The sequence below is a fragment of the Leptosomus discolor genome, unplaced genomic scaffold (genome assembly GCF_034619465.1).
Source record: "Leptosomus discolor isolate bLepDis1 unplaced genomic scaffold, bLepDis1.hap2 HAP2_SCAFFOLD_112, whole genome shotgun sequence".
In the NCBI taxonomy this organism is placed as follows: domain Eukaryota; kingdom Metazoa; phylum Chordata; class Aves; order Leptosomiformes; family Leptosomidae; genus Leptosomus; species Leptosomus discolor.
The window spans coordinates 137,903-151,883 of NW_028237866.1; the positions used below are offsets into that span (position 1 = coordinate 137,903).

At 58.7% G+C, this 13,981-nt stretch overlaps 1 protein-coding gene across 1 annotated transcript in view; it reads left to right on the top strand.

The window, feature by feature from the left end:
- Positions 1-13,705, top strand: part of LOC147412574 (M-phase inducer phosphatase 2-like) — a 35,637-nt gene extending 21,932 nt beyond the window's left edge. Inside the window, exons 4-13 of the mRNA XM_086481222.1 lie at positions 10,700-10,819; positions 11,038-11,172; positions 11,324-11,407; positions 11,665-11,832; positions 11,959-12,054; positions 12,377-12,439; positions 12,539-12,637; positions 12,948-13,081; positions 13,189-13,300; positions 13,565-13,705. Coding sequence (XP_086337348.1) covers positions 10,700-10,819; positions 11,038-11,172; positions 11,324-11,407; positions 11,665-11,832; positions 11,959-12,054; positions 12,377-12,439; positions 12,539-12,637; positions 12,948-13,081; positions 13,189-13,300; positions 13,565-13,705 — 1,152 coding nt within the window. The remainder of the gene's footprint in view (positions 1-10,699; positions 10,820-11,037; positions 11,173-11,323; positions 11,408-11,664; positions 11,833-11,958; positions 12,055-12,376; positions 12,440-12,538; positions 12,638-12,947; positions 13,082-13,188; positions 13,301-13,564) is intronic.
- Positions 13,706-13,981: the final 276 nt, after the last annotated feature.

Genomic DNA, 13,981 nt, shown 5'->3' on the forward strand with positions numbered 1-13,981 from the left:
AGGCGCTGGCCCAAGGGCACCTCCTACCTGCCAGCTCTGCAGCCTCGTCAGAGGGGGGGGTCAGGCCCCAAGCGCCGGCGGTGGCCGATGACCCTGTGCCCGATCGCGGCTTTGTCTCGGAGCCGCGCGTGCCTCCCGCCCGCCGCCCCGCGAGCGCGTTCATCGCCGCAGCGGGGACCGAAGGCGGAAGCAACCGGCGGGACGCTCGCAGCCCCGGGACCGTTGTCCCGCAGGCGCCGGCACGGCGGGAGACGCGGCCCGGACGCGCCCGCCCTCCCCCGGGCAGCGGAGGGGCCGCCCCGGCCCCGACCCCCGACCCCCCCCCGCCCCGGGCCGCCCTCCCCGCGCCGCGCCGGCGCCTGCGCTCTTGCGCCGCTCGCACTTGCGGTGAGAGCCCGGGGGAAGAGGCGCTGCCGGGGCCGCCTCGCCGTCCGGCGGCGGGGCCGGCGCTGCGGCTGCCGCGACACCAGCCCCGGCCCGGGCCGAGGGAGCTGCAGCCCCGCGGCCGGGAGGCCTCTCCCGGCGGGAGCGCCGCTGCGGGGCCCCGGAGGGGAGCGAGGTAACGCGGCGTCCGCCCGCGGGGCCTCCGGTCCCGCTCTCTGCGTCCCTGCCGCCGGGCCCGCTCCCCTTCCCTGGCCGCCCCGTGCCTTCGGAGAGCCGCCTGCCGGGGACGGCCGCGGCGGGGTGGAGGTGAGAGGGTTTCATCTCGGCGCTGCCGGGGGGGGAGGCGGGGAAGGAGGGAGGGAAGTGCTTGACGGCCCTTGCCGTAACTGCAGACCGTGGGGGCTGGGAGCTGAACTGGGAAGCCGCAGCTTTCGGGACTTGTCACCTTGGCCGTCACGCCGTACTCGAGGTCACCTCGCCGGGAAGCGAGGGAGGGCAGAGCTGAATCGTTGGACTCGGAGATGCGGTTGTGTTTAACTGAAACAAAATGACAATCAATGCCCCTGGTTGTGCTTTCTTACAGCACACAGTGGGTTTTCCTTAGGAGAACCCTCGCTGTTGAAAGCTGTGGGAACGGAGCCGATGGTTTTGCATTCAGGTGGCCTCTTAAGTGGCAAATAAATACGTTCCATGGGAAGATAATGTTGTAGCTTTTGGCTTTGTAGGTGAGGTAAAAATTTCAGCTGTTGAGCTGCAGCAGGCACAGTTCTCTGTAGCTTCAGTAATGCCAGTGTCAGTAACCCTTGCTGCTTGTCGGTGTGGGTTTTGAGGGGAGATGGTATTTTACTTGGTATGAAGGACTCAACACTGTTTTACTGTCTGCAGTCACAATTTGATGCTCTGTTGACCATTCGCAGTGTGTTCAGAAGCGTTCTTAGCCTCACCTTCCTTCAGAGAAGTCCTCTCTGATGTCTCTGGTGTACCTACTGTTCTACGGTTTCCCAAACCTCAACCCAAATCAAAAGGCAGTACCTAGGAATCGCTCCCTTTTGGGTGGAGTTTCTAAACAGTTTTGTGTAGGTGCCTCCAGCAAAGAAGATAAAAATAGCCATTTCAGTTTCTAGGTGCTTTGCCTGAAGTTTCTGCAAAGCTTTAAGCTCGCTCACATCAATCAGTGAGGCTTTAGAATTATCTCTTGTTTTATTTTGTTTTGTGGTTTTGTTTGGATTTTTTTAAACACAACTTTTCCTGTGTCCCTTGAAACAACTCTCCTGGTAGAGGTGGAGGGAGAAGGACTGGGAAGAGTCATGGCTCAGGGGTGACGTAGCCAGGCACGCTGCTGGATGCAAACTCTAACGGACTGAGGCCCGTGGACTGCAATTAGACAGCCCAAACTGCTAGAGCCCCCAAAGGTGTTCCTGGTGCTTCTGAGTGTGGCTGTGCTCGAGGCAGGAGTGTTCGGCCTTCCTGTGAACCGCCAGTTGAGCCCTGTGTTTGAGGGTGCTGTAACACTGGGTAGTATGATGACTTGGGGAACTTTTCTGCCCAGTTAGAATCCCACAACTTTGCAAAGGCAGTAACTTTTGTAATTACGTCTTTTTTTACGAGGTGCTTGGTGGACGAGGAGAAGCTGAGCCTGGAGAGCTGTGGCTGAGCAACCCCGAGGCGATACTTACGGACTGGTCCCACGTGTGGGATTGGAGAGACGGGAGCAGGTCAGTTAACAAACACCTTCATCTCGGGGGGACATGAAACAAGCTTTTTTGGCAATGAAGGGGTATAGAAATGGCTAGCTTCATCTAGCTAGAGACAGGCTGATTCAAAGTGTGAAAGTCTCCTCGAAAACAAAGAACCCTGAAGTAGTGGAGAACTTGCTGTGCTTCAGAAGGTTTGGTTAAAATTTAGGCACTCACGAATAAGAACCTCTAAATACCTGTAGCCTGTGCACGTAAATACAACGTAGGCAGAGAAGTTTCTTGGAAAAGCTTTACACCTCTACCGTGCTTTACCAGTTCAGCAGTGTCAGCAACTGGGGATTTTAAAAGCTCTGATTCTCAGATCAGAGTTCACGGTACAGGTTTCTGGGTGTGCGCTGTGTGTTTTATTCTGGCAGAAGAACAGGCCTGTATGCTGTGACCCCTGGGGTACCTTGTGGGTGTAGCTATCAGTACACCTTTAAGGTGAAGAGTGTGTGCATGTCCAGAGAACCCAGTTATTTCCAGGCCCACCCAGTTTCCTGGAGGATGGTGAGGACTGTGCAAGGACTGAGCTGTGAACGGAAGGAGTTTGCCATCAGCTGAAGTAAAGGTCTGCGGGGTTGTTTTGTGATTAGGAAAGATAATTGGCTGCTGGTCTTCCAGTTCCTCGAGCCCCTTGCTTCTGTCAGGAAAAAGGGCAGCTGTCTGGTACAAGACCAGTTGTGCTGGTGGGTTGCTGGGGAGGTGTTCAAACCAGGGCTCGCTTGCCAAGGGCAACGTCAGGTGGTGAAGAGGGAGACCCCTGGGTCCGAGTTGCCAGGGCCAGGAGCAGCAGTCGGTCTCTGCCCAGACTTCTGGAATGCCGTGGGGACAGGTTTGCTCGTGCCAGGCTGGGGTCTGTTAGATACAGCCTACGCTCAGCCACGGGGAGTGGAATTTCGGGGTGGGATTACTGTGCAGCACAGGGGGGCACAAATTCCTGTGTTTTCATCTCCCCCTTTAGCGTAAGACTTAAGTTTTTATACGGTGCTGACTCAGCAGCCTATTTCAGCAGCTTAGAATTAGGAAAGGTTGTTTCACAATTAAAGCCACTGAATTTCGTGCTGCTAGTCAGAAGCTGGAGATGTGAAGTAATTCGAATTCAGATGTTTCATGTGGCTGTAAATGATTCCTGGGTTGTCACCTGGGGGGTCAGTCTGTGGGTGCAGGGGTGGAGGCGGCACAGCAGGAGGTGTGTTCCTGCGGGGCGGGTGGCGAAGGGGTGAGCGTGCGAGGGGAAGCCTCTGGGCGTAGTCACAAGGGAGACTTGTGCAGGACTTGCAAAGTGGGGGTTTTATGGTGGTCCTACGCTAGCGTGGTACAAACTGCCTACAACGGCGGGCACTGGTGCTGCGCTGCAGAAGGGAACGTCCTAACCCCTGGCCCGTGTTGCCCCCGAGACTTCCTCATGTCACATCCCGCTTCTTCGTTGCCCCTTCTCCATGGGCTCAGGGTTACAGTCTTCCCGTGTCTCAAGTGTGTTTCTGACCGTCAGAACAAATTTCTAATGGGTTTAATATTTAGGAAAATGAATGTAATACTTATTGTAGTTTACTCATGCATTAATTACCGAGTTGGAAAAAAAGCCGTGTTCTTTGAGATGTGAGCCGTGTTCAGCGTCCTTGTTGTGATCCATTTTATACTCACATTGTGTAATGCTGACCTTGGGGATGAAGGTATTTCTGCGTGTTTTATTGACTTACATCTTGAAAGTGAGGTGTTGATATGTACGTTAGATGTTAGGCAGGACAAAAACATAATAGAAAAGCACAGTAATGGTATCTTTCCCTCTCACCCAGTTATTATGGTAGAGCAAGTTTTTTTGTTGGGGTTTTTGTTGTTGTTGGGTTGGGTTTTTTTGTATTTAGAATGGTCTGTCTGTTCCCTGTTTAGACACAGAGGCATGTGAGATGTTAAAGCTGTTGTGACCTGATGCATCTACAGCTCCAAATTAAGTGGATGAGTGGGTTAATTGATACAATATTGAAACAGAGGAACCTATTTTATTGTAGTTCTGATTTTGCATACATACGAGATATGATGTAATAATATTTATGCAATGCATGAGTAACTATTCATTATTAAAAACTGTAGAGCCTGAGGTTGTCTGGCAGTTTCTTACATTGAGGTAAAATAAAGCTGGTTTTATAAATACTTGGTATCAACTATTTTGACTTTTAGGCTGTTTGAATTAGCTTTGTAGTACTGAGGCTTAATCATCTTTACTGTTAGGTGTAAATAGCAGCAGGAAAACCAACCCAGTTCTGCTGCGAGTATTATCTGTTCCTCTGTTTCCTACCACAGAAGTGGGTTTTTTACCCTCAGATTAATGTTCATGTTGGAAGGGACCTCTAGAGATCATTTAGTTAGTCCAAGCGCCCTGCTCCCATCAGGGTCACCTAGACCAGCTCCAGGGATGGAAACGCCACAGCCTGTCTGGGTAAGTTCCAGTGTTTGACCACCCTCACAGAAAAACAAAACAAACAGCAAGGGAGGGGGGGGAACCATGAAAGAAAGAAACCAAACCCACCCAAAACTTACTTTTTAAGTTTCTTGTTTCCAGTTGTGCCTGTTGCCTCTTGTCCGTTCACTGGGCACCACTTGGGTGAGTCAGACCCACTCTTTTTTACTGCTTCCCATCAGGTTTTTATACGCATCAATAAGATTCTTTCCCGCCATCCCCTGTCCTTCTTGAGGCTACAAAATCCTGGCTCACACAGCCTTCCCTTGTATGTCCGATGCTCCAAGCCCTTCATCGGGCTCCAGTATGTCCGTGTTTGCCTTGTACTGGGGAGCCTAGACCTGGGCCCAGCACTCCAGATGTGTCTCACCAGTGCTGAGCAGAGGGAAAGGGTCACGTCCCTCGACCTGCTGGTGCTCTTCCTAATGCAGCCCGGGACACTGTTGGCCGCCTTTGTGGCCGAGGCGCGTTGCTGGCTGCTTCACCCAGGACCCCGGGTCCTGTTCTGCAGAGCTGCTTTCCAGACAGTCTGCCTCCAGCCCGCAGTGAGGGACGGGGTTATTCCTCCGCGGGTGAGGACTTTGCATTTCCCCTTGTAGGGCTTCAGGAGATTCCTCTCTGCCCGTTTCTCCGGCCTGCCGAGGTCCTGCTGAATGTCAGCACAACCCTCTGGTGTGTAAGGCACTCCTCCAAATGTTATCATCTGCAGACCTGCTGAGGGTACACCTGTTCGCTGTCCAGGCCGTTAATGAAGGTGTTCAGCAATATTGGCCTCAGTGTTGACCTCTGGAGCACCACTAGTGACTGGCCTCTGTGTTGCATTACCACAAGGCTGCTTCTCCTCACTTCAGTTTCATTTCTCTCTCTGCTGCATAACAGCCAAATCTGGTTTAGAGCTCTCCAGGGTGTGTTTTGTTGTTACCTCTTCCTTTTTTTAACATGCCGTCCTCTGGGGTGAACGTGTACGTGATGCATTTCATTTCTGATTACAGCAAGGCTTGTTTTGTAGCTTTTAGAAAACTTTTATGTAGATATCTTGGGTATGGTATGACTAAAGTAATAGTGACAAATCCTGGGTCTGTATTTTCTGATTTTTGATGGTATGTATTACCTGAACAGAAAACACAGGAATGATCTAAAATAACTGAATATAAGTCGTCATTTGACTAAGAAGGTGTTCTGTACCAGAAATACAGTTTTAAATTGTCCCATGTTTTCTTTACTTCAGAAGAGTGGCATATGTTGTGCATAAAGTAATTTAACTTGCCATGGTAATTCAGGTCATTCTTTATTATGTTCTTTTTTAATGGATGGTTCTTAAGGAATTTGTGCATTCACATGTATGTTTGTGAACCTGCAATGCCCATGCAGAGATGGATTTAGTACCTTTACAGTCTAGATTTCTGTTTTGAGTCTGGTGCTTGAAACACCTCCAAAACCCACCAACAAAACCACCCACCATAGGATAGGTGGGAAGAACAGACTAAAGCTCTGCTAAGCATTTAGAGGTTGTGCCAGCATGTCAGGTTTTGGTGAGCTTGTGTTCTTATGCCAGCAGTTGGAAACCTAATCAAGGAAATACAAGTCGGGCAAGGGTAAGTCCAGTCACAGTTACTTCTACAAAATCACGGGCCAGGTATTTTGCTGGTGTGATATCAAGCGTGAAGTCGGGCAAGCTCCAAACGTGTTCAGACCCTGGGCTTAGATTCTCCTGTCTCTCAGTACTGATCAGAATTGGTGCCTGTGGTCAGAAGGCGTCGTCAAAGAGCACTTGATGCTGGCAACGTCTTGTCTGCAGCGAGGGGCAGGACCTGGAAGATCTACTGTCCCTCAAGTTTGTAGCACCCGTTTGCTTGTTTTCTTAGGGGAAATCATTTTTGTGTGTCTCAAAATAATACGGCCACGCTAAAGAAAGGAGAAAAATCTTTATTGCCTGAAAGAGCAGCTTAGAACCTGATAGCTGTCAGATAAATAACACTTCTCAAGAACATTTCTTTCCACTCTTTTGCTTTAAAAAAGTATTTAGTGATCAGGATTATATCTTTTCTGGCAGAGGTAGTGAAAACCAACCATTCAGTAATACATGCAGTGTCAATGCACTGTCCTTTCCTCAGATGGCTGGTACGTGTGTTCAGGGCTCTCAGAATGACTGCATGGTGTTGCCGGAGTTTTGCAGATAGATCCAAAGAAGAGGTCTGAGAAGGCACAGCTAGACTGTGCGTGTGTTACATTCTCTGGAAAAAAACCACACACACCCCCGCAAGAAAAAAAAAAAAAAAAAAAAAAGAAAAAGGAAAAAACTAAACCTCAACAGAGCAAAACTGGAGAAAAGGGGAAAAGAATGAAATCTATTATTTTCCAGTCTCTGTAGGCACCCTGCCCTTCAGTTTTGGACTGAAAGAATTTAGTATGAACTCTGGAGATTTGCACCAGCCCTTTTTCTTCCTCTTGGACCTAAGTTTTCACTTGGATAGCCTGCATGGCAGGGGGCTTCTGGGCTGCTGCGCTGTGCGCTGCTGGCTGAAGGAGTGGAGGAACCAAGGTGTTTTAGAAACACTACAGGCAGCAGAGAGCTCCTGTCAGGGCTTTCACTTCCAGGGTCTAAACCACTTCTCGTGTCTTTGCTGCTCTTTTGTTTCTAGGGCGTCTGGAGATCTTTACTGCAAAGACTTCCCCCAGCGATGTCTCCCCACCCACGCACCATTCCGTGCCCCCCCAGCCGTATGCCCCCCAAGACCCCAGCTACGCACCCCTCCATTTCCATTTACCCCCTCAGCCGTGCCCCCCCATGCCCCTCACCCACTTTGGGCCGAGCTCTCCTGTGCTCCCCAGCCATGTCCCCCCACCCAGCCATGCCCCCCCCCATTTTGGGCGATGCCCCCTGAGCCCCTCCAGCCATGCCCCTGCACCCCTGCTGGCCCCTCCCCCCGTGCTTTGCCCGCACCCCCGGGCTCCGCTCCCCTGCCCGCGCGCCCCCGACCCGGCCGTGGCCCCGCCCCCCGCCCCTCCCCATTGGCTCCCGCCGCGCCGCTCCCCTGGTAGTTTTCGAATATAAATAGGGGCGGCCGCGGGCGCGCGCCCCCCCCCCCTCGCGCACCGGACGGCGGAGCATCGGCGCGGCCCCGCTCCGCTCCGCCGGGGCCGGGAACGGTCGCTCCAACGGGTGTCATTAACGCCTCCCTTCCTTTCCTGCACTCGCCATGGCGGCGCAGGGCGGCCCCGGTGGCCGTGGGCTAGCCGGAGTGGCCAGGAGGCGAGCGGGCATGTCGCCGGTCACCCCGCTGACGCTGGATATGGACAAGCTGGTGGGACTGGGAAGGTGAGTGGAGACGGGGGGGCTGCCCCGCACCGCACCCCCCTCCCCCCCACGCGTGAATGCTGCCGGCTCAGGGCAGTGCTGAGCGCGGAGGGGGGGGACACCACCCACCGCCCCACCCGAGGGGGGCACCCCGAGGGGTACCGGTGGGTCCCCACGGGCTGATCGCCGCCCCCGCCCTGCCCGCAGCCACTGGGACACCCCGAAGCGGCGGGTGGCGGGGCTGTCCTTGCAGAGGCGCCGGGCCAGCCCGTGCCGGGGGTCGGCAGCCTTGGGCTCCCCCCGCAGCTCCGTCTCCTCCGAGTCCTCGGACGCGGGTGAGCGATGGGTGCTGTTGCCACACCCGCCCCTGCCCCGATTCCCCTCCTCCCCGGGGCTGGGGGTGTGCAGGGGGAGCTGTGCCGGGGGGGTGGGCGTTGGGCAGGGGGTCACTGCATGCAGGGAGGGGGCTGAGAAGGCAGGGGAGGGGTTTGAGGGTGGGGAAGGGTCTTTCTGGGGGTGCACGTGGGTGCCGGGTCCCCCGCTCTGTCTCAGCTCCTGGCCATGCTCTGAGTCAAACTGGGATTTTAAACGGGGATTTCCTCCCCAGCGCTTCCTTCCCTGTGCTGGATGATGGGTGGGAGCCCCCCCACCCGCCCAGGCCTGCACCCCGGGGGGGGGCTCGGCTGTGGACCACCCCAGTGGGGGTCCCTGGACAGGGTGATGTGGGACATGTTGGCCAGGATGGGTGGTCCCAGGGTCGTCCCTTTGCCATGCTGGGGGACGGGAGAAGCTTTGGGTGAGGGTCCCACCTGAGCACACAGCAGATCCCACCCTGTGGCCCCCTCCCCAGCACTAGAAGGGAACACAGCTGGGGTGGGGGGGCTCCCCTGCACCCTGCCAGCGCCCCACAGGAGCGGGGGGGGACCTGTGCTGGAGCAGGGTCCCGGGGGCACGGCGTGCCTCCCACCCGCCCCCCCCGATGCTACCCCTGCCCCTTGTTCCCGCAGGAGTGGGGCTGGACTCCCCCACGCAGGAGGACCCCGCGGCACTGGAGGAAGTGTGAGTGTCCCTCGCCCCGCATCCCCCCACTCCGGGAGGTCTCCACCCTTGCCCACTGTGTCCCCCCTGCTCACCCTCCCCAGGCTGCCTGCAGTGCCCACGCTCGGCCTGTCCCAGCCTTGCTGGGGGGCTGTGCTTCCAGCTGTGCCCTCCACCCCAAAATTGATTTTTGGTGGGGGGTGGTGTGAGAAACCACCTCTAGTGGGGCTGTCGGTGCTGGTGCTCGGCCCAGCCCTGCTGCAGGCAGGGGTCTGGCAGCGGGTGCAGGCAAGAAGCCTCTGCGGTGCTGCCGTGCCAAGTCCTCCTCTGGCAGGGACGGCCGGCAGACGGCTCGCTGCCTCACCACGCAGCGGGGTGAGGGTGCTGAGCACCTCCCTGGGCTCCCAGCACCCACGCCTCAGCCTCCTTGGGGTGCTGCTGCCCAGGCCTCGCAGATTTGGGGTGCAGGGATCAGCTGAGAGCCGAGCTCTGCGGGGCTGAGGGGCTCTGGGTGCCACGCCGGTGCCACGCCGGTGGCTTCGCCCACTCCCAGGGCCGTTGGCAGAGCCCCTCTCTGGCAGATGTTGGTGACTGAGTAACTGGGGGCAGATGGTGATGCTGGGGCAGCCTTGGGGCTGGGTGGGCTGGGCTGCAGGGGACACGCCAGTGCCCCCTTCGTCCTGTCGCAGTGTGCAGCTGCATGGCCATATGGCCGACGGCCAGCATCCCCAGCATCTCCGCTGCCGGATTTACATACAGGTGGAGAGCGGGCACCACTGCCACCAGCTACATCTGGGCCCTGAGCGGGGTCAGCGGGGTGCCCTGAACCACCTCAGCGTGCTGCTTAACCCCCCAGCCCAGATTGGGGTCCCCCCGTCTGAAACCAGTGGTTTCTAGATGGGGTTTTAACCCTTTGTGGGGCTGAAAGCCGCTCAGCTGCTCTCCCCTTGGGGGAGCTGATGACCCCTGCGTGGGGTGGGGTCCCTGTAAGGGCTGCGGCTGCCCATCCCCGGGGCTCCTGGGCTGCTCAGGCTGGGGCACGGGGTGCCATCCCCCCTAACCCTGGCTCCTCTCTTCCCGCAGCTTTGAGACAGCCATCCTAGAATCCAGGAGAGCTCTCAAAGAGTAAGTGAAGGGGCTCTGTCCCTGTGCCCAGACCCGAAAGCCAGGCTGTCTGTCTGCCCTTCCCTGGGGTTTGGATCAAGCTGTCGGTGTTGCTCAGTGGCTGGAGGAATTGCTGCCCTGGGGTCCTGTCTGGGGAGGTCTCACCCCACTGTGGGGACCCAGGGGACAAGGGGATCCATGCCAGCTTCGGGGCGGTGGGGGGGGTGGGACGCTGCTGGTCCAGGGCATCTTCTCTCCTCATTCAATCCTTTTCTTTTTGCAGCAATAAGCTCCTTATCCGGAGGATCCACTCACTGCCAGTAAGTCCCGGGGGCTCTGCAGGGCTGAGCTGAGGGCGGCTGGATCCTGCTGTGCGCCTGGCTGAGCTGGGAGGAGGAGGAGGAGAAGGAGGAGGATGGAGCTGGGGAGCGCAGGGGCTGTGCAGCACCTCTCACCCCTCCCAACCCACCCTGCAGCCACAGCTCCTGGGGGCCAGCCCGGTCCTGAAGAACATCTCCCACTGCCGGGAGTTCAACAGCCACGGGGCCAGGGAGCAGAGGGGCCCAAGGAAGCCTGAGGACAAGGTGAGGGGGGGCAGCAAGGCTGGGGAGAGGGAGGCAGGACCGGGGAAGGGGCAGGGGGATGCCATGCCCACCCCCCCCTCCCCCACTGCTGCAGGAGGGGTTTGTCTTCAAGAAGCTGCAGAGGCCAAGTCAGCGCAGCCGGCTGCCCGCCAGCGATGGGGCTGCGGGGAGGGACCCCCTCAGCCAGAGACTCGGCTCTGCACCCGGCCTGCTGGTGAGAGGGGCTGGGGGCGCTGAGAGGGGGGCACCGGGGGTGGGTGGTCCTGCTGCAGGGGCTGCTGAGCCGGGACCTGCTGCTCCAGCCTCCCTGTTTGCACTGGAGACCTGTGGGTGTGGGAGCTGGGGGGATTGGGGTCACTGTGTCTGCAAACAGGGCTGGTGTGGGGCTGGCCCCACTCCTGAGCCATGGGCTGTGTCGTGTCCCCTCCCCAGTTCGACACCCCCGAGAAGGAAAACGCCACCCAGGGCGAGAGCCCCATCATCCTGCGCCGGTGCTCCTTGACCTCCTCCATGTCTGAAGAGGAAGATGATGGCTTTGTGGAGATCCTGGATGAGGAGGAGATGAAGGTAGGGAGGGCTCCTCCATCTGCGCAGCTGGATGGACCCTGGGCAGGGGCTCCGTCCCTGCCCAGGGGGGTGCGAAGCAGCAGTGGGTCTCGTTCCCTTCATGCTCTCCTCTGTCTCTCCCCTGTGGCCCCGCCAGGTGCCCCCCCAGAAGAGCGATACCGACGGGCCACAGGGGATGGAGAACCTACTGACTGCGCCCCTGGTGAGGAAGGAGGAGGCCAAGCCGGTACTTTGGGTGTCTTGGGGGGTGGATGGGGCCCCAGGCTCCCCCTTCCTTGGGTCTCCAAGGTGGGGTCTGGGGGTGAGGATCACTAGTTGGCGAGCAGCACACACCCCCCAGGGCTTTGGGCTTGTCCTGGGTGATGTGCAGCCACTAGAGAGGGACCCTTTTGCCTTTGTTCTCGTGGTGCTGGGGGGGGGGGGGTATGTGGGGGGAATGCCGGACCCTTGGGCACCAACACGGGCTCTCTCCCCACACAGTGTCCGGTGAAGCGCGGCAAGTGCCGGCAGCTCTTCCGCTCGCCCTCGATGCCCAGCAGCGTCATCAGGCCCATCCAGAAGCGGATAGATCGACCCCAGGACCGGGACACCCCCGTCAAGGCCAAGCGACGGAGGAGCGTGGCCGGTAGCCCTGGCGAGGAGGCGGCAGCGGCGGAGCCGGTGGGTGATGGGGAATCCTCGGGGTGAGGCATCCTTGCCCATCCCGGGTGGGACTGCCCGGTGCCACGGCTCTGCCGGCGCCCTCGCTAACGCCGAGGGGGGTGTCTCTGGTTCATGTCCCCGCAGAAAGCGCGGCTGCTGTGCTCCAGGTCTTTCTGCCACGAGGAGATGGAGAACCTGCTGGCTAACGACCATCAGGAGCTCATCGGGGACTTCTCCAAGGTAGGGCTGCTGGGGGTGCTGCAGGCTTGGGGGTGCCGCCTGCCCCCCTCTCCTGAAACAAAGGGGGACCATCAGTGGAGCCCTGCGCTGGTGCCAGAGCCCCAATACAGCTGGTGGCCCTTGTTTGGGACCAAGGGGACTTGGGGCTGAGACTTTCCAGCCTGAAGAGCCTGACCCGCTGCTCTTCCAGTGCCGCAGCGCCGTCCCTCTTGGGAGGGAGCAAACCTCACAGGCGGGGGGTCTTCTGGGCTGGGGGGAGCGGGTGGCAGCCAGGACGTCTCCCCAGGGACAGATCCTGACCCAGCACCCGCCTCTCCTCCAGCCTTACCTTCTGCAGACGGTAGAGGGGAAGCACCCAGACCTGAAGTACATTTCCCCCGAAATGGTAAGGGAGCAGTGACCTCTTCCCCAAAAAAACACCCCCACAGGGCTGCCTACCTGCCCCCCCCCCCCCCCCCCCCTCAGTGACGGGCTCCCCCCACAGATGGTGGCAGTGCTGACGGGGCAGTTCAGCAGCCTCATCGAGAGCTGCGTGATCGTGGACTGCAGGTACCCCTACGAGTACGAGGGAGGCCACATCAAGGTCAGAACCGCTGCTGCGCCCCTCGGGGCTGGGGACAGGGTGGTCATGGGTGGGGGAGACACAAACCTGTCAAACCTCAGAGGGGCTGATGCCCCCTCCCAAAGGTGCTGAGCTCCCTGGAGGGGTTGAGAGCCTCCCCAAAGGTGCTGAGCACCCCTGGAGGTGCTGAGCCCCAGCTGGAAGGAGGAGGGGGGTGAAGGCATTCGCAGCAGATGGGGCAGAAGGGGGGCAGGGTATGAAGGCCCCCCCCCCCGCCCCGAGATGAAATGGGAGGAGGGGGGGGCTGAAAGGGGCCCCTCTCCCTCGCCAGGGCGCCGTCAACCTGCCGCTGGAGCGGGACGTGGAGGAGTTCCTGCTGAAGAAGCCCATCGTGCCCTTCGACGCCAGCAAGAGGGTGATCGTCATCTTCCACTGCGAGTTCTCCTCCGAGAGGGGGCCCAGGATGTGAGTTTGGGGGGGTTGGGGGAGGTGGGGTGGACGCTGGGTTCTGCCGGACCCCCTGGACATGGCAGGATCCTATCTGGGTGCCAATCCTGTCCCCTGTTCCGCAGGTGCCGGTTCATCAGGGAGAAGGACCGAGCCTGTAACGAGTACCCCCACCTCCACTACCCCGAGCTCTATGTCCTGAAGGGGGGGTACCGGGAGTTCTTCCCCCAGTACCAGGTAAGCCCCCCTACCTTTCACCCCCTGTGTGGGAGGGTGGGCGGTCCCTGGCAGGAGGGTAAGAGTGCTGGGTGGGGGGAAATCCCCCTCTCCGCTCCCCAAAACCCTGCCCTGTGAGGGGAAAGGGTCTGGCTCTGAGCATCCTCCATGAGGGTGGTACCTCCAGGGGAAGGGGGTTGTGCTGGGGGTCCTGGGGGGTGCTGGGTTTGCCCCAGGGGGTGGGGAGGGGGGTCTGCGGGTGCTGACAGAGCTGTGGGTGCCCAGATGCACTGCGAGCCCCAGGACTACCGGCCGATGGACCACGAGGACTTCAAGGAGGACCTGCGCAAGTTCCGCCAGAAGAGCCGCAGCGGGGCGGGCGAGCGCAGCAAGCGGGAGCTCTACAGCCGCCTCAAGAACTTCTGAGGGACCCCCGCAGCCCCCTGCCCACCCCCTACCCAGGGCTGCCAGTGCTCACGGTTGCCCAGCCCAAAACCTGGTTGCCCCCCTCCCCCCACCCCCCCCAGCCTTCCCAGCTCTGTGCTGGGTGCCCTGCCCAGCATCGCCCCCCTCAGCAGCGTGAGAACCGGGGGGTATGGTTGTGGGTTTTTACCCCTTTTTTAACCTAAGCAGGGTTTAGGTTTTACCCCAAATGGTGGCTGGGGGCTGTAGCATGTGGGTGGGGAATGCCTAGGGGGGCTC